The following is a 19,969-nucleotide window of genomic DNA, read 5'->3' on the forward strand; positions in this document are numbered from 1 at the left end:
ACATACTGACATTAAGCTGAAGAGAGTAATAAACTTTAAGTTTACCTCTCATTTTAGAGGAAAAAAGGTAATGTACTGCACAACACTGATTACTGATCTTAATAACCAAGATTTAAGCTTTCCTCAGAGAGATACTATCATTACAGAAGAATCCATTTGTCTTTAGACTGCTTACCATTCAATGCTAAGGTGGAAAGTTGAAACTGCTTAATAATATTTAGCAAAACCATACAAAGTACTAAAAACAAAAAGAAACTGGTGTCAAAGCACAAATGATCTGCATACTTGGAAGTCTGATGTTGACAGCACATTTACACAAAATCCTAAACTTGGTTTATATCACCTTGTACCTCACCCCCAGGTTTTGGTGTAGAATGCTAGCCTCCAGATTAAGAGTACTGCATTTAATAACACCTTTTTCCTTCAGTCATCTCCTAAATATTTGCTTTAAACTATTAGATCATAAACCCTGATGTGATTTTTAAAAAGGATATAATTGTAATACAGTGTTATAAAGACGTCACTGAGAAACTGTGCTTTGTGCATGGGCAGGAAAAGCTTAAGAACCATCTATTATAATTTGCTTTTTTTTTTTTTTTAAGTTTATTCATTTTGAGAGGGAGGGAGAGAGAGAGAGAGGGAGGGAGAGAGAGAGAGAGAGATATCATGCGTGGGGGAGGGGCAGAGAGACAGAAGGAGACAGAGAATCCCAAGCAGGCTCCTCACTGTCACTGGAGAGCCTGATGTGGGGCTCAAGCTCACAAACCTGTGAGATCAAGACCTGGGCCAAAATCAAGAGTCAGACACTTCACCTACTGAGCCACCCAGGCACCCCTGCAGTTTGCTTTTAAAAAAGATTAAACTGCACCTTCGACGGTGAAATCTGTCCTTTCCTTCAGCTGAGGCACCAATTCTTAGTGCCATGATTATACTTACTAAGACCTAGGAAGTAAAGCCATGATCAACTACTATTACCCAACAGAAACATTTCTGTGTCACCTATTATGTGAGTTACAGCAGACATGAAGTTTGAAGCTACTAACCTGGACTGTTGAAGCTCTGTAGCCCTTTAACAAACCCCCCTGAGCCATCCAGTTCTCCTGACCTAGACACACTTATTTGGGGCTTTAGTTTGAATTCATTAACCTTACTTATGAGATGGCTTTTCAGCTGCCAAACTGAGGGGTTGTAAACAGATAGGTCACCTAAAAACCTGTAAATTTTCTTTTCAAGATACTATGAATTAGCAATTCTAGAACTACCTTCTGTGTACTTCAGCCTTGAGTAAATGAGTAAAATTATACTTTAAAGGTAATGGCAGCCAGAATTGTTTTTGTTAAGGGAATTACAAATAAGGAAAAGGGGAAGAATAGAAAGGAGTGATAGACTGCAGTTGAAGGCAACAAAACAAACTCATGGTTTTTAACAGGTATAAATACAGCCATTTGTATATGTACGTATCTGCTAAGAGGGACCACAAGCAATGACACAGCAGCAGCATGAGCAAACCCAGCACTCAGATCTTGGTTCCTGAATACCATTTTCCATGAAAAGAAAGCAGGGCTCCTTGCAAAAATGGCTGATTCCAGGGCTAGGTCAGGGAAAGTAGAAGATGAACCTGGAATATTTGACTGTATCAAAAAGCACAAAAGGACTCAAACTATGTTGAGTACATGACACATCTGGGGCTTCTAACACACAAAGGGAAAGTTTTGGGGTTCCAGTGGACAAATGTGGGGCAATTACATCAAAATAATGGTAGTAATGGATTTAATCTGTTAACCAAGAATCCACAAGTCCATCTGCTAAAAATAAATAAATGAACAGAGAAAAACACTTCCTTTTATTATAGTGTCAACTAATAAACATAGATAGAATGATGGACTTAGAAAATCAGTCATTCATTCCAATAGGGACTTGGAGGAGGGGCAGGTTTAACTATTTCATGGCCAGGCATTGCCTTTACAGAACCCAGTGAGACATGACTAGAGCTGTTTGTCAATAGCTCTACAATTAACTGCTGCAGATGTCATGACCTTACTCCAGAATCCCAGGGGCCTGTATTATGATTTCCCAACTGGACTTGCCATATTCCACACTGCATTGTCTCCCACCACTGACACCACTAAGGTCTGCTTGATCACATGCTGCAAGTGTCTGTCAGGGCTGCTTGCACTGAAGCTTGAAACTGTTGCAGGAAACTTTCCTGCCCTGGCCCCATTCAAAATTGGCAGCCTTCCATATTTCTTGGTAGAAGAGCCACGGTATTATTCCTAGTTGTAGAATGCTTGGTCTCCAGAAGGAAAAGAGGCCTACAAAATCTTTTACCTCTTTGCTGTAGGGGCTGCAAGAGGCAGCAATTTTTCACTTTGGAGTAGATATACTGTATTCCCCCAATGGTTAAACCTTTGCTAAAGTGACTGGTCTCTCAATCTTCTTAGTGTTTATCTCCCATCCTCTGGGGTACACGTATCTTACTGATATGTTCAGCTTAGTAGCCACCTCTTGCAAATTTGCCCAACCACGTGATGTTCAGTAAAATGGACCAGTGTACTGTCATGAGGTTATTTAGGTGGTCCATATGTCTTTATTATATTATGACTGAGGATGGGAGAGTTAACACAGCCATGAGGAAAAACTCAGTCTAAATGAAAAGTGTTACTGTTCTTTGTTAAGGTGAACTGTTTCTGATTCTTTTCTCTAATTGGATTGGAAAAAAACACAGTGCCAAATCATTGACACACCATGTATCTGAGGCCTTACTAATCTGTTCTAGCAATGAGTCCAGCATAGAACAGCAGCTGTGCTGAGTTATTACTTGGTTAACTCAGCAGTAGTCCATAGTAACTCTCCAGGATCTATCCAGTTTATTTAGGGGCTGGACTGTTACATTAAAGAAAGAGAATTGGGACCAGCACTCCCATATCTTTTAGGTCTTAAATGTTGGCATTCATCTTCATTATTCCCCCCAAATACAATATTGAGCCTGATTTACTATCTTGATGAGAGGGATGGGCGGGGGGGGGGGGGGTAGTTTCAGAAGGTTCCATTTGGCAATCCCCACTAGAACTCCTACTCCACAGACCAGGGATCCAATGTGGCAGTTACTTCAATTGCCACATAAATACTTGTTATGCACTTGAAGCCCACTGTGAGACTAAGTTTAGGCAGTACCCCTGGTCTGGTAGGTGCCCATTATAACAGGAAGGCTGTGATGTTGCTTTAAATCTGCAGATGCCGACATCAGCTCAAATCCTATGACCAAAAGTCCTCAAGACACCTGATTATTCCTCTTTCCCTGGTGTAGAGTCACTCAGATAGCCATAAAGCCTTTTTGGAGAAATGTCATGTATTTACGTAGTTTCCATGGTGTGGTAGGGTTCTTCTTTGGGACCCATCCACCTATTCTGTTCTAGATCTAAAAATTGTTTCAGGTCTGGGAACTAAGCAAGGGATCATGACTTTTTATTGCTGTCACTGCCCTCGGCCTCCTGTTCATCCATTCTTGCTTTTTAGGGTATGTTAATCAGCACTCTCAAGCACTGCCCATCTATTTTGTCCCTAGGGAGACTAGGCTGTTTTAGCTGACTCTAGAACTCCTTGTGGGTCAAGCTCCTTTGGATCTAAGAATGGCCTTATGATAACTGTGACCTTTTAGCTTCTGGCAGTTAAGCAACACCAACGGGTTCATTACTTCAGGGCTCATTATTCCCATGGACATTAATGAGTCAGCTCTGTGGCTGCTTCTCTTACCTTTATGCCAGGCCAGCAGAGGAGAGCTACCACCAAACTTCTTAGTGATGCTGATGATGCCTCTCTCACCAGTGCTCTCCTCATGGGCTTGGGTGAATGGTCCTCTCATGGAGTACAAGCCACCAGTAGATCTTCTGACCTTATGCAATGTATCCATTCCAGCATGCCCATTTGCTCAGCCTCTTTATTCCTTCCTACACAGGCTGCCAGTGCAACTCAGACATTTTTCACTTTGCTGAGAGTTAACCCAGTTATTGACTTGGTTACTGGTTAGTTAGTCACTTGGCAGCCAAGAAAGGAGAAAGTGGGGAGAGGAGGAGGGCTATTGCCTTATGGCCAAGAGGCTTTTGTAGTATCTCCAGTAGAGCAAACAAGCTAGTTCTTACTAGAGAAGGGCTACCTTGCAAGCCCTAAGGTTCGAAAGGGAAGAGCAGGGGCATCTATCAGGATGACACCATCCTATGTTTAGGATTCTAGATTTTCCCACCTTCACATTAACAGAACCAGGATACCTAAATACCAGGTTACCTAAATGCTCAAATACCTCTGGAGCTCTGTGACTCCAACAAATGGCTAGCTCTTCAGCAAGTGGTTCAACAGACTCTGTCCTTCTACAGGCGATAAAGACTATCACAGGGGCCCTCCAGATCTGACATTTAGGTACTGATGGTTTCTTAACAGCTATTTCTATTTTCCTTCTGTAGTGCTACTATACAATTTTACAGTAATCAGCCAACTCTGTTGTCTTTGTAGATGCTATTCCTCCCATATTTTTCAAATTGTCCCATATCAACAATGGTGAAATCTTTAGTAATTAATCTGTAGCCTTATGCCAGAAGCTCATTGCCAATCAGGGTGGCACCTTCAGGCCAGGAGATGGATGAGCCATTTCCAAATGTCAATTTTACCATCCCAGCAGCGAAGATGTTATTAAATGTGTAAGATTTTTATTGGGTAAATATCTATGAGAGATAATCGGGAGGGGGGGGGAGCCAGGAAGACTGGGTGAAGTGTCACATCAAGATGCAAGTCTGACTCTAAGTGAAAGAGAGAGGGAAGGAAGAGTGAGTGGAAGGGTTCTAGAGGGCCATGTTGCCTAAAGAAGGCTTGGCAAAGTGATGGGAGAGTCCTTGTGTCCCTGTTGGCCATCAGAGGAGGCTGTGTCTCCCCAAAATGGGCCTTAGTATCTCTGCCATGCTCAGTCATTGAGCTGTGAAAGAAGTAAGGTCTTGGCACAAATACAGTGATGGATTTCAGAGCATAGCAGCTGGGATCCTTGGTCACTTAAACTCCTTGCAGTGGGGGTCTGTGAGGTGCATTCTCATAGTAGCCTCATGATCCTAACAAGAGGAAGAGCTGGAATTCAAATTAGGTAGTTTGGTTCCAGAGTCTGTACTGCAACCAGTACCCTAAGAAGGTATCTCTTAGAACTGCAGAGGTCTGAAATAAATGGTCCTCTATCATGCTGGAAGATTTATATGGCAGGCTGGAACAGACTGGTAAGAATCATGAGGCTTCCTCTAAAGAGTCTATACTTCAGGGGCACCTGGATGGCTTAGTCAGTTGAGTGACTGACTTTGGCTCAGGTCACGATCTCATAGCTCATGAGTTTGAGCCCTGTGTCGGGCTCTGTGCTGACAGCTCAGAGCCTGGAGCCTGCTTCAGATTCTGTGTCTCCTCTCTCTGTCCCTCCCCCGCTCATGCTTGTGCTCTCTCTCTCTCAAAAATAAACATTAAAAAAAAAAAAATCAAAAAAGAAAAAGAGTTTGTACATCTTTCTACATATATAGAGTGGGGGGGAGGGGCACATCACAGATTAATGTATACAAATATATTCTGCATGCGTTGCATACACACATGAATAATTTATAGACCCATATGCAGCTTTAGTTTCCCATGGTATAAAAAGGTTAGCCGACTTGAAAAGAGCTGCAACAGTGATTCCTGGCCTGCCTATACAATAAGATGTATCATCCTGTATATGTGGTAAGATGGTCAAAAAGTGCTGACAAATCATTCATACCTTCCAGGATGTAAAAATCTGGGGGAAATATGGACTCAGATAAATCCACTTTCCATTACTTGGTATAAGACCTTACTGTGGTATAAGGCAATCAAAAATTCATTTAATTTTTACTACTTTATTGCTAGTATTGAAAATTATCTCCTACCATCTTTATGCAAAGGCACTCTTTCCACTTATACTGTGTGTCAAATAGGCATTTACAGGCTAAATGAATGTAACCACTATTTATAACATAATTCCCTGGGAATCTGTGTAAGCTCCAACAATCAATTTATAGATGGTTTCTATAGACTACAACCTTCTCTAAAGAGGATACCACACAATTATTCATTAACTAGTTAGTGTTGCAAAAAACAAGTATTCTTAATTCTATTTTATGGACATGGGAACCCAGGCAGAGAAATAGTAAATGATTTTTTTGCTCCACATCATGAATTCAAATATGAACCTAGAACTAGAGACTAAATCAGAATCTTATACACCTATAGTCATTAATAATACAAAATCTACAACTGCAGTATAGTCCTGCAATAGAATATTAAAATTGAGAGATGAAAAAAATCTCAAGAGAATATGGGTCCAAACTTTTTTTTTTTAAACTTTTACTTTTTTTTTTAATGCCTACTTATTTTTGAGAGAGAGACAGAGTGGGAGTGGGGGACGGGCAAAGAGAGAGAGGGACACAGAATTCAAAGCAGGCTCCAGGCTCTGCGCTGTCAGCACAGAGCCTGACACAGGGCTCAAACTCACGAATTGTAAGATCATGACCTGAGTCAAAGTTGGATGCTTAACCAATTGAGCCACACAGGCACCCTGGTTCAACTTTCTTTATAATGGCAGGTATTACTATTATCTGACTACAGAAAATGGAAAATTAGTTGATCAAGGCCAAATCTAAAAATGAAGAAAAACTCCAAATTCAAACCCTCTAGAAACTCATACACAACCACTATTATTTATTTTACTTCAAGAGTACATATGTGAATCAGAATTGAGTTTTTATATTTTAGACTGTTTCATTTCCTGACTTAAAGCCTAAAAACACAAACTGTAAACTCAGCAAGAGCAATTAATGAATTTGGGAGTAGGAGATGTCTGTAAGTGATGGTATAGAGAACATAAACCATACATATTTATAGCCTGGCACAAGTAAATTTTGTTTATTTTATAAACTAGATTCCAAATATACACACTATACTATGAGGGCTATTAAAGGTACAAACTAGCTTTTAGCATTAGACTTTGGGATGCGATTTCAAACAATGATTTTTTATATTCTCTAGTTTTGAAAGATATGGTTGTAAGATTTTAAGACAGACTTATAATTAGAATCAGTGAAAGAATTTTACTAGCAAATAACTACTTGTTACATATCAGAAGTCTTTTTTAAGTCTGACTTACTAGCACTTGATAAAAAGCCAAACTATACTGTCCCTTAGTTCACCAAGAACTTGACTTACCTTACTACATTAACATATACAATAACTATAGATCTATAATACTTGTCATAGGAAAAAATGTATTTAAAAAGAAATGGAAGAATGCAGGTCAGAATAGATGTTAAAAATGAACTTCAAATTTGGCTCTTGCGCTTTGTGACAGTCCAATCAAAAAGAGGCAAACCTCTTACCATCAAAAAGTGGCTTTCAAAAGTTTTTTAGAATCACATTGTAAAATATCTTACATGGGTCTTTATATAAAGGGTACTACATGACATGGAGAACAATGTCCTTGACATTATCATATAGCAAATATGGTTAAAATGTTTTATATGGTTACTTCAAGAAGCTTGTTTAGGTGAAGGTGAAAGTTTCTCATTAAAATTCTATCCAGTGAAGGTGATATTGCTAAGGGCTACTTTTGCCATAAACGTCATTTTTACACTGAAAGATTCTGACACATGGATTAGTTTTCCCAACTGGGATAGCAATTCTTATTTAATGGCTAGAAGACCCCAGCACAGAAATAAAAATTAACTTGACATGCCTAATACAATTACCTCATTTAGGGACAGGCCTAAAATTTGAAACCTCTAGATTCAGCAGCAAAGCTTAGTATCTGACAATTTCAACAGCACTGTAATCCAAGGCTTCAGGAGGATTTACTGGAAATTTTAAGCTTCCAAAAGGATGCCCTCCAACTATAAAGTATTAGTTTGCTGCAAGCGCATGTATAGTACATTCTGAAGACAAAGAACTGTAAACAGTTTCAGTTTTAAAAAAGCAGATTTCAGTATTATGTTAGAAAAAGTTCTATCAACTACCCAAAGCAGCAATATGTAACTATCTGTACTGACTACTGTGCTCAAGTGTAATGAATGTTTCTAAAATGTATGCAAGAGGCCATGGGCAGCAAGGAATAATAAACGAGAGAAGTATCTGCTATTTTAATCTAAGTATTTCTCCTGCAATCTGCATTGGGAATAATGAAGTTGGAAAATATCTAGAGAGGGCATCTAGTCTGCAAATACACTTTTGCCCTATTTTCAAAGATCTCTATTCCAGCTTGTTCTTATCTTAAATCTTAGCACCTACAATCTAGGACCAATTCCTTGTATCTCATCAATGAAGATGTTCTGCCATGTTCCTTATACGTATTTTTACATACTCAGAAATTAGTAAGCAATTAGTGTTCTTTCATTAACAAGATAATCACAATTACTTTACCTTTCTCCAAACACCTTATTTACTAATCTTTAGGCCTCTTCTTAATGGGGCATCCCTTATTACCTTGAAAACATACAAGTGTTTGGTACTTTAATACAGACTTCACAAATTCACAGGATTTAGGTTATTTCATGATTTGTACAAACCACAAATTAAAATAAAACAGTTTTATCTGTAGGTAGCAATGCTACACCTTGGAATCAGTTATTCAAAACAATATTCTAGGTACCAATGTAAGTGATCCCACATCAAACCAGTAAACAAGTTGTCAGACTGGAGTGCTATGAAAAAAAAATTAAAGTGATAGAGGTAAAGAGGGCTATTGTGAGGAGGTAGCATCTGCCCTGCAAAGATGAGAATAATGTCCCAAGCAATTTTGGGCTAAAATAGGTTTAACTAGTTATTCTGCTATATATTTATATGCATTCCTTCTGAATTATACAAACTTGCACCGCTCCCTCCTGAATGTTCTTGTTCTTAATTTCAAGACTAATTCTATCTTATGAAAGGTTTTCATTACATCCTTAATTCGTGTATCTGAGAAGTTGAAGACACATGCCTTCTCATTTAAGCAAGTATTTTATAATATTAGCTAATTATTTTAGTATGCATTTCTTCCAAACTATATTTAACAATGGGTGAAAAATAACAATATTTGAAAAAAATTCCTTGGATTAGGTCTACATGGATATTCTAAAAAATAGAAATCTTGCGATGCGTTGTAAGTAAAACAGGCTGAAAGCAAACGGGCAGAATAGGACCTATTCAGAAGATGAAATTGAAGGGAAGATGGAAGATGGAGTTAATTACTGAGGGAGAGGTCTAATAGTAGTGAAAGCCCAAAAGAGAAGTAGAGGTTGAAAGAGATCAGGTATGTGAGATGAAGAGACAAATCAACTGGCAAGGTTGAAGAGAACCTTTTGCACCACACTAGCTCTTTGAGACATGCTGCCACCACCTGGGCAATAAGAAATTCTAAAGTACAGAAAAATTTTAGTTGTGATCGTCAGTTAACAATTATAGAATCAAAACATGTACTTCCATTTTATGAAATCAGCACTTTTTGACATGTCTTTGGATGTTAAAGAAGAGCTGGGATTTTGGCCAGATGTGTTTAGAATCCTGCTCTACTTTTTAGGTCTCTGATTCCTTATCTGTAAAATGGGTAGAAGAATACTATCATTTGGGGTTGTTTAGTCTCAGGATTAGTGATAATAGATATGAAGCATCTAGACCAGTACCTGGTACATAGTAAGCACTCAATAAATAGCTTTGGAGAAATTATTCTTCAGTATGATCTTGCAAGTACCGCTAATACCTGATTACTTTTTAAATCATGTAAGTGTGCATTTTAAGACATGTATTTTAATTATGTTTCAATGAAAGGAAAAACTCACAAAATAAAATTTAGGGAAGAAACCAGTTTCATCAAATTAAGCCAAATATGTGAAGATAAATAAGCACAAAATGTTGAACAGGTAAGAAAATTCTCAAGATCTTTAGTCAAGTGTAGATTATTATAACAGAATCTTACTCAGATTTTACTCATTCACAATTTTTTTCCATTCACAATTTGACATGAGTCCAGGTGAAATGCAACTTTATACCATATAAGAGAAAAAGACTTTGTAAACAAATGAGAGTAGGATTTACCTTAAGAGAAAAAAGAAAAAAATGATTAAAATTTTGTAATGCTCCATTTTCAAAATACAAGAACAATAAATAGTGCGAATAGGGAAGGTGGTGTATACACTACACAGGAATTATGTAAAGACAAACCCTCCTTAATAGTGTAAGGTTTTTAAAATTTGGTTCATGAATAAGATTTCTTAAAAATAAATACAAGCAGAGCTTATTTCCTAGTTATTCTAAGTTGAAATTCTAAAAGACATTTGAGAAAGAATAAAAGCCCAATTCAGGATCTTTCCAAATAAATAAGATCTTAAGAAAATTGGCTATGTTTCCACTAAATTCTTTGTTTTGTTGCTGCTTATGAATCACAAGTTAGAAAAATGGCCAAATTCAGTCCAACGGACAGAATTTTAAAGCTGAAAGAACACCAGAGACAACCTAGTACACTGTCCACATAAAGAAGAGGAAACAGGCTCAGAGTGACTTATCAGTGTATACAGATCAGCAGAGACCAGGCCTGTGAAACTGAACTCACAGGCTTCGACTCCTCACTACAGAAAATAGTCCACAGTATCTGAACCAATCTTGAAGCCACCTTTCATCAACGCGATGTAGGTTGCAGTAAAGGGCTCGGCTGTGGGAACGCCTATGCTATTCCTGGGCTTACTTACATCCTGTCCTGGAACTGAAAACTAGATCAGTAGCACTAAGCTGTGAAGGCATGGTCTACACTACAACCAAAGGGGAACGGAAGCTTCTTTCTTTCTTACGCACCTTTTCTTGCAACCCAAGACTCTTATGCGTTTTACAAGGGAAGCAGCAGAGCAAACCACTGGAAAGGCAATTAATTGGGTATACTGTGTATACAAGATGAAAACAAAACACACACATCTTGGCCTCTGGAGTGAAGGATGTTAAAATACGATCTGACCCCATCCGGGAATTCCTATTTGAACAAGTTTTTAGAAATCACACAGTTACCTCCAGCAAGTAAAGTATTCAGTATACACAATCCAGTGACTGAGTCTGCTTTTTCTGGCTACTACAGGTACAGGCTAGGTCCAAGCAGCACAAGCTTTGAAACCATCGGCCAAGTTTTCAAACAAGAATGAGTAAGAAAACAACTGCTGCTAATACAACATACAAACATTAACATATGCCCAACGAACAGTATTACAGATCACTAGATTATTTGCCAAAAGCCTGTTCCCTGGTAAATAATAGTTACTGTTGTTATATCTATTTATACATGTCACAGCTTGCTCCTCAAAGAGAACATGCTATAGTCTTTCGAGAATAAAAACCTGCTTTATTTGGCACACAAAAGCGAAGAGGTCTTGCAACATTCGCAGAGGTAGTCAAACAGAAGACAGAGCCGTTCAGGGCAAGCAATCACATTTGCTCGCAACCAAGCGAGAGTTAATCTCTCAGTTCCTGTAGACTAGAAGACAATATTAAACTCACTCTATCTGCTTGTTGACTTTTGAATCCCTTTATTTGTGTACTGAAAGAACAAATATCTCTGTGGGAACTCTACGCCCAGTTTATTTATCAAGTTTACGTTGGGCAAGTATCGACCATTTGTATATTTGTGTGTGTATGTGAAATGAGTTAGGTTCTCAAATTAAAAACAAACAACAAAAATCCCTCCTCACACACATGGCTGAATTTTCCTTTTAGTAACAAGCTTCAGTGGATCCACCAAGGTCCAGCTGCTTCACTGTCTCCAGTAGGTGAGGCTTTAACTATTGTCCAACCAGAAGGCGAGAGGGGCAAGGGGTGGGTGTGACCCAAGAGAAGAAACTCGCCAGAATCCTTCAACAGCCGCTGTGTGACCCTCACCTTGGCTTTGGGCGGATTGTGGAGACCAACTCCTTTCTTGCCGCCGCTCTTGGGTCTGTTTCCAGGAGCTACAGACCTCACCCACCGGGGCCCTCCATCAAGGGTGTGGCTCCAGCATTGGAGGGGGCTGTCCCCTGGCAGGCATCGGGGGCAAAGGCAGAGGGCCCTCAGGGTTCTGGACCGGCTTCTGAAGGCCTGAGCCCACCTGCGCCTTCACGGTCGCCCCTTCATCCCAGCAGGAGGCGCGGGACTCCGGCTCCCGGCCAGAGACCAGCCAGGACGCAGCCACACAGCCCGCGCGGCCTCACCTGCCGCTCGCCCGTAAGCAGTGCGCCGCCCTACCCCGCCTCTCCGCCCCCGCGAGTCCTGGAAGTCGAGGTCCCGGGACCCACACAACAATGGCGCAGCCGGAAACTGGCCCCTCGACTTCCTCAGGCCCACTGCGGGCTGGGGCCGGCCTGTGGGCGGGACGGGAAAGCTGCGGCTTCCGCCTTCCTGCTTCCGGCCTGGAGGTGAGTTGGGAGTAGGGGTCCGAACCCGAAGTCCCGGCCGTGATGCGGGGGGGTCTGGTGGCGGCCGCTACAGTTGTTTTGTCCACGGCCCAAAGGAGGCGGCCACTGCACTGGCGGACTGAGCCAGGATTTCCGGGGGCCACCCGCTCTCCGGGACCCGCCGGGCCAGTGCCCGCCGAGGCCGAGTGGAGATTGAACATGGTCCCCTGGGGCCGGCGGCCGGGTGAGGTAGGGGGAGCAAGAATGAGCAAGGGGAAACAAGGGTGGACGGGGCTTGTGATGGCGTGAAATACCATCAGTTGCAGCTTCGGGAGCCGCGCAGCACTGGTTTGGAGAGCAAGCCTGGTGGAGCCCTTACGCAAGGAAGAAGAGTAATATTTATTCCTCCAAGTGTGGGAGGCGCGCGCGTTTGGGTCCGAAATTGAAGTGCACGGGAGCCTTGGTGGCTTATGGACGATAACTTTTTTGTGTTAATGGCTAAAACTTTGCCACAAAGCATGTCCTTCACTTCCGCGTGCCTCGTTTTTTGCAAAGTTCTTTCGCTTGCCTTAGTTAATTCGTTACCGTGCTGGAGAAGCTGAAGAAACAGATGGACCTCTTGTGTACGTTGGGGCCTACGAATTCAAGGGTAGGGGACAGAAGCTAGAGTATTTAACCATATCCTAGAGTCACTTTAATTAGTGTTCTCTGTTGAAAATATATGAAGAGACCGGTGAAAGGATATTAAAACCGGTGGTAGTTTTCTTGAGTGATGGGATTGTATTTTGTGGTGGTTTTCTGAAAAGAACACGAATTGTAGAATAGACCCCAAAACCGTTAAAGAATAAAGCGAGGTATTTGATTTTGTAATTATGTACCTAGCCCTATAAATTAGTGACAAAAAAGTTCAAGACCTAGGAATGGATATGCTGTAATTTTTTTTTAATATGCCAGTGGGCTTCATAAATAATTTTATTTTTGAAGTAATGTAGTAAAATGCTTGTAATTACTCCAGTAATTAGGATTTTCTTAGAGGGCGTTTGCAGTTGTAATAATGATTTCTTTCTTCACATTAAGAGGAAATAAATATTCAATGTCTTTGATATGCCAGGCAATTTTAATATGTCATTTATAGATTGCATATATAGAATTTCGAAGTAACTCCATTTGAAATTGTATTAAAATTATCCTGAAAGTTGTAACTGAAACATTTTTTCTTTTATCTGTTCTTTTCAACCCACCCAGTATATAGAATTTAAATCTTCTCTCACAAGTATATGGTAGAGCTAAAGAAGAAGAAGACAAGCAAGGGTCATCTGAAATTGTAATTGGCTTACTAATAATCGCAGGACAAAGTTGGAAATAACTACTCAAGCATAAGGTAGATGACTTTTTAAATCCCAGCTGAAATTGTGGATGTATATACACCCATTCCTACCCAAGTGTTCTAATTCTCACCTTTGAATAGAGGTTGACCCAAACATGAAAGGTTGAAAAGCCTGTGAGGCAAAATAGAAAATGTCACTCAGATCCACACCGTCCTTCCTTAACAGATGGCCCTCCCATACCGACTCAAAATGGAACAAAATGCATGGCACCTGTTGTGGGTAATTTTCTCCTTTATTAAATTATGTCCTCAAGTAGGAGTCCTCAGAGCCAAAAGAGTACATAAAATAGCATGTGGCTTTTTTGCTCCTATTTCTTTGCATATGAATGTAGATATTTTCATGGCTCCCATAGCTTCTCCTTTTCATTCCTGGAAAACAGCCATCCATTACCTCTTTCTCCTGGCCTTTCATGTACTCCATGGTTTGTCCTTTTCAAACACCAAATTTGATGATTCATACTTTTGTTAATTAGTACATAAAAGTACTAAGGCTTTGTCCAAAAATGACAAACAGGATTCAGCTGTTGTCTGGAATGAGTGTTTAAAACTCAAAATTCTTACAAAAGTCGGCTGCTAATAAAATGTGTCTTGACTATCAAGAATGCGTAGTTCCTGTGGCAGATTGCACGTGGTTTTTACTTTTATCTTTAACTTTACATCTTTTAAGTGTTATCATCCTTGGATTAGTTTTTTTTAACTGGAGATATCAGTCTTTATTAAAATAGTACATTTAATGCTTTTTAAAAACAAGAGACTAATGAGTGAAAATGGAATTCTGAGTTAACTGTATGATGTAACTTTTTCAAAATTTGATTAACCACATAGTCTTTTTTCTCGTTGCCTCCCTCCTCCCCTTTCCGAAGACACTACCAAGATGTTTGATATAAAGGCTTGGGCTGAGTATGTTGTGGAATGGGCTGCAAAGGACCCGTATGGCTTCCTTACAACGGTTATTTTGGCCCTTACTCCATTGTTTCTAGCAAGTGCTGTACTGTCCTGGAAATTGGCCAAGATGATTGAAGCCAGGGAAAAGGAACAAAAGAAGAAACAAAAACGTCAAGAAAATATTGCAAAAGCTAAACGACTAAAGAAGGATTGAAGGAATGAACAGGCTCTATAACCAGAGAAAAATCACTTGGAAAATTAAGCAGCTTTGGAAGGACCCACTGAGGTTTCTTTTCTGATTTTTATGACAGTAATTTGTAGTCACTGAAGTCTGAGCACATGGAAGGATCATGTTAGTTGTGACCTCTACTACTGCAACTTTTAGGCTTTGGTGTAGAAGTCTGTTGACAGTTATTGTAAATTGGCATTTATTCTATAAATTCTTTATAACTGACTTAGTCATTTGCCATTTTGCAGCTTATGTACTGAAACGAAAACATCCTGTGGAGAGAAATGACTATACATTATGAATTCTTTTCAAATGATGGCTTAGAATGGGGCCCTTTCTGGACAAAAGGAGTTAAGAATGTAAAAATCAAAACTGTCCTGAGGTGAAAAGTGTGCTTTGGCTTAAAAGGCATATAGTATATTATATTTTTTATCATTATTGCTTATTTCTTGGAATAGAATCATTTCTGGCTTTCTCAAAGCCACATATTAACTAATGACTTTTTGTGTTCTGCATTTTCTCATTTTAGCCCTTGAGAGAATTATCAGACATTCTGCATTTTTTAAAATCTAATTTTATAAAGAATTCTCTGATTGACTATATAGAATACCACCTACCAGATATAACAGTTTTTGTACTTATGAACACTGCCATTTTCTTAGAGATGTCTTGTTGAGTAGAATAACACTATGATTTAAAGCTTGCAGTAAAAATGCCAAACCTTGTGTTACCTTGGAACCAGTTTACTCTTTCTTGTACTAAGTAGAAATGTGAAGTAGTTAAAATGTCTTATCAGATAATTTGCTCATTATATAGATGCCATTTTTTGTTTTTCTTCCATTCTTTGTTTTAACTTACCTAGTAGTGATAGTCTACTTTCTGATGAAACAGGTTCATGGTGAAAATTAAAATTTCAAATTTCTTTTAAGGAATTCTTAAAAAGTAATAGTTGTAATTCGTAAGTGGTAAAGAAAGGTTTAACATTTGGAAAAATTTTGGTCATCATACCAGTAATTAGATTAAAAGGTAAATTATGTCAAAATGAGATATGTGTTAAAATTAGAAATAAAGAGCTAAAGGATCTTTCCTTTAGTTAAGTAGATAACTGGAACTTTTTACTATTAAACAGGCTTTTATAAATGCATAGTCCAGTAATTTTATTTGCTGTCAGTATATAATAGCTTGTTAATGTTTTCCTCCCCTCTGATAATGAATTTTAAATTACAAAAAATTGTCCACCAGCTTTAGTTTAAAAATGGAACTAGATATTGAAATAAATTTGATACTTTTTTATAAAAAGGTCCTGTTTTTTTTTTAAGGGGGGCTAATAATAATACAGTACTTAAAATTAGATGACTTTTCAAAGGGTTATGAATTTCATTTATAGCTAAAAGCATACTTACAAAAGTTGAGGACAGTGTTTCTCAACTACAAATACCTAAGGACTGGTCTGAACAGTACTACTTACACGTTAGGTTGTCAGTTCCAACGTGGTGCCAGTGTAATGAACATATTGCCACTCCAGTGTTTCGTTATATTACTCAGGTGATCTAGGATATCTAGTGACCTTTTTATTGCCACTGAAGTTTTAATAGTTAGAATTACCATTGAAATTCAAACTGAAAAAAAATGCTTCTGTAGATCTACTGGCCCTCCTGGATCTACAGAGCCCATAAGTCTTCCTTATGGTCGGTCACATTTTAGAGTAAAAGTACTGCAGCAAAAGATCTGTTCACCATAATTCTCAGTTACCTACTAAAGCTGTGTTTTCATTGGTTCTCATTACAATTTAAAGATATTTATTTAACTGAAATCTTTTTTTTCTATAATTTCTTTTAAAGTCTTAACACATGCCAATTTTGTATTTGTTTGGCATATGCCATTTGTTTCCTCAGGTTTAGCTTTTCCCAACATTTATGGGACCTTTTTTTATATGTGAGATCAAGGTTTCATAATATATATGTCTATATGTTTGTGTGTATGTGGAGGATTTGAGGGGATGTAAAATAGAGTATTTTGAGGGTTCGGATTCTTCAGAACAATCAGTCTTCTCTCACTGCAACAAATAGTACTATTGATGAAAGAATCCCATTTACTATTAGCCATAATACTTCCTTTAAAAGTTGTCTATTATGTTGTTTCCTAAGCTTTGAGAGCTAATCTAATCAGTTACCTTTTTATGGCTGGTTTTGGGAAAAACACAGCCTGCCTGTAGACAGATATTTTACCAAAAACAAAAGTTGGTGTGTCAGATTTTGATCCTTGGTATGCATGTGATGAATTTCAGTGTGGTATTACTAAATCAGATACACTTTTTTGGTACAGTGTTTTTTACTTCTTTTTCTTGGAATTCTAGTAAAGCAAATGAAGTAAGCTTACCAAGGTGGAGCCGGAAAACTAATGTTGAGATACATTATTATTAATAAGTCCTGACCCATTCCTTCTTTCCTTACACATAATGTAAAGGAAAGGGGCCAGGGCCACTTAACACCTCATCTCATATCCTGTTACTGATTCCTATTAAGGAATGATTGTCTTTATATTGCAGTTGGTTATAGTATCACTCTGATTTACTTACTTCATAACTGGAATATATGTGGAATATACATATATATATATATATATATATGTATATATATATATATACATATATATATATATATACACACACACACACTCACACAAGTATATGTATTTCTCAAACATTAAAACATTCCATTTTCAAATACCACCAGTTTGGGAAATATAAAATAAAATTTAGGATTATTCCTACACGATTTCTTGGAAGCTTTTAACTTAATTTGACTATCATAGACTTCTCACTGCTGTTTCTTTCCCCAGAGAACATAAACACTTTGAGAAAGCCTGTTCTAAATAAATTCAGGTTACATTTTACTTTATTTTATTTTTGGTTTTTGTTTTGTTTTGTTTGGTGATATCAGGTTACAATTTATTTGTTTTTAAAAAATTTTCAAGGTTTATTTTAGAGAGAATACAGGAAGGGCAGAGTGAGAGAATCTTAAGTAGGCCCTATACTCAGCGTGGATCTTAATGCAGGGCTCTATCCCTTGACCCTAGGATCATGACCTGAGCCGAAATCAAACACTCAACTGAGTTGAGCCACCCAGGTGCCCCAAGATCAGATTACATTTTAAATAGTGTCGTTAATGAGGTAGCATTAAAAAAATAAGGTATTGGCTCAAGGCTGATTCAATTAAGAAATAAATGATAGCCAGATATCAGTAAAAGTAGGAATGGAAAAGAATAACAGATAATGGGAAAGTTTTTTTCCTCCATTTTTATTGATTTTCAACTTCACATATCCAAGGCATAGCTGATAGACTAGATTTATATGATTAACCCCAATATTCAACACATTTTCTGTACTTTAACAGTCAAAAATTTGCTGTTTGCATGTGTAGCACATGCATGGGAAATCAAGGATTTACCTCTGAGAAAGCACTTGAAGTATATCTGACACTTAACTTGGAACATTTTTACTTTTGGAATTAAAAAAAACTTTGCATAGGGTTGAAGTTGGTCTTGAAGCAGTAAGGACATGTTCATTAAAACAAAACTTGTGAGTGTCCAAAATATAACAATTTAAAATACAAAATGTGGCAGACAAACTAATATTTTATTTAATACTTTAATTCTGCTTTGCATGTGTCTGGCATAAAAGCCAAATATAGAAAAGATTGCATAGAAAGGTAATTTGAATTAGGCCAAGGTTTTTAGGTTCAGTTTTTATGTAGGACATACAGCTCTGTTCCCTTGCCATCTAACAGTGCCACCAGATATCCAAAAAATGTTAGTCTTGAAGAAGAGTCTGGATGGATTACTAGAACTGTCATTTCCACTTCTTGAAATCACTTTATTTATTTATTTTAATGTTTATTTATTTTTGAGAGACAGAGCATGAACGGGGGAGCGTCAGAGAGAGGGAGACACAGAATCCGAAGCAGGCTCCAGGCTCTGAGCTGTCGTCACAGAGCCCGACACGGGGCTCGAACTCACGGACCGTGAGATCATGACCTGAGCTGAAGTTGGACGCTTAACCGACTAAGCCACCCATGCACCCCTTGAAATCACTTTAAAAGTGCATGCTCCAGGGGCACCTGGCTGACTCAGTGGAGCATGTGACTCTTGATCTCAGGGTTGTAAGTTCAAGCCCAACATTGGGTGTAGAGATTAAAAATAAAATCTTAAAAAAAAAGTGTGCTCTACCAAAAATGGTGGGCCAGTGTCATACTCAGGTATTTTCCCACAAGGACTTCTGGTTAAGATTTTCTTTTGCTGCTTATGTGAAACAAGTATTTTATTTATTTATTTTATGCCTCCCCTAGTTTTTTGTATTTTTTTTAAGTTTTTGTTTAAATTCCAGTTAGTTATGTTAACATACAGTGTGATATTAGTTTCAGGCGTACAATATAGTGATTCAGCACTTCCATACATCACCCAGTGCCTATCATAGCAACTGTCCTCCTTAATCCCCATCACCTATTTATTTCACCTGTCCTCCCACCCATCTCCCCTCTGGTAACCATCAGTTTGTTTTCTGTCGTTAGTAAAACAAGTTTTTTAAAATGAAAACATAAAAATTAAAGTTAATGTAAATTCTGTCATAACATTAAGATATTTACAAACTATAAGGCAAACATTTATAAAAAGATACGTATGGAATACATTTAATAAGCTAATAGGAATTTGGCAGTAGACGTATTCTAGCATGTTAGAAAATTTGCAGTTTTTCTTGTAACCCAGGACTCAAGAACATCTTAATTATAATCAATTGTACTATAAATTTTACCTCTTTATACTGCGTGGTGGCTAGTTCCTTTTTTGCCTCTATGGTAAAATGTAACATTACTTTGTAATGATATAGAGACAGAAAGGTTAACCTCATATTAACAGGGTTGCTGGAATGTTAGTATTATCACCAAGTAGCTTTTGTGTTATTCAATAACTATGTCATAATTACATTTGATTATTTGTTTTAATATTACATTTTATAAAGTATTTTTCTGATATTTATTTCTTAAGCAATTAAATTTTTTT

The 19,969-nt window shown here is 38.2% G+C and overlaps 1 protein-coding gene and 1 long non-coding RNA gene across 14 annotated transcripts in view; one reads left to right on the forward strand and one right to left on the reverse strand.

The window, feature by feature from the left end:
- The window catches only part of LOC132681351 (uncharacterized), a 109,670-nt gene extending 97,652 nt beyond the window's left edge, over positions 1–12,018 (reverse strand). For 6 of the 7 annotated variants that reach the window (XR_013556678.2, XR_013556679.2, XR_009611024.3 and 3 more), the window contains exon 1: positions 11,920–12,018. This is a non-coding gene — a long non-coding RNA (uncharacterized LOC132681351). The remainder of the gene's footprint in view (positions 1–11,919) is intronic. The other variant, XR_013556676.2, reaches the window with a different exon arrangement.
- A 315-nt stretch (positions 12,019–12,333) lies between these two features.
- On the forward strand, positions 12,334–16,051 carry SMIM15 (small integral membrane protein 15). Of its 7 annotated transcripts, none has more exons than XM_060635714.3 (4): positions 12,334–12,431; positions 13,656–13,791; positions 13,964–14,017; positions 14,661–16,051. In XM_060635714.3, the coding sequence occupies exons 3-4, from the start codon at positions 14,002–14,004 to the stop codon at positions 14,894–14,896; spliced, it is 252 nt and encodes an 83-aa protein (XP_060491697.1). In that variant the 5' UTR covers positions 12,334–12,431; positions 13,656–13,791; positions 13,964–14,001; the 3' UTR covers positions 14,897–16,051. The 7 variants fall into 7 exon arrangements, with proteins under 7 accessions (XP_060491697.1, XP_060491695.1, XP_060491694.1 ...); XM_060635716.3 differs by lacking the exon at positions 12,334–12,431 and adding an exon at positions 12,544–12,654; XM_060635713.3 differs by lacking the exon at positions 12,334–12,431 and adding an exon at positions 12,548–12,659.
- The last annotated feature ends 3,918 nt before the right edge of the window (positions 16,052–19,969 follow it).

This window comes from Panthera onca, chromosome A1 (assembly GCF_046562875.1).
Source record: "Panthera onca isolate mPanOnc1 chromosome A1, mPanOnc1 haplotype 2, whole genome shotgun sequence".
Classification (NCBI taxonomy): domain Eukaryota; kingdom Metazoa; phylum Chordata; class Mammalia; order Carnivora; family Felidae; genus Panthera; species Panthera onca.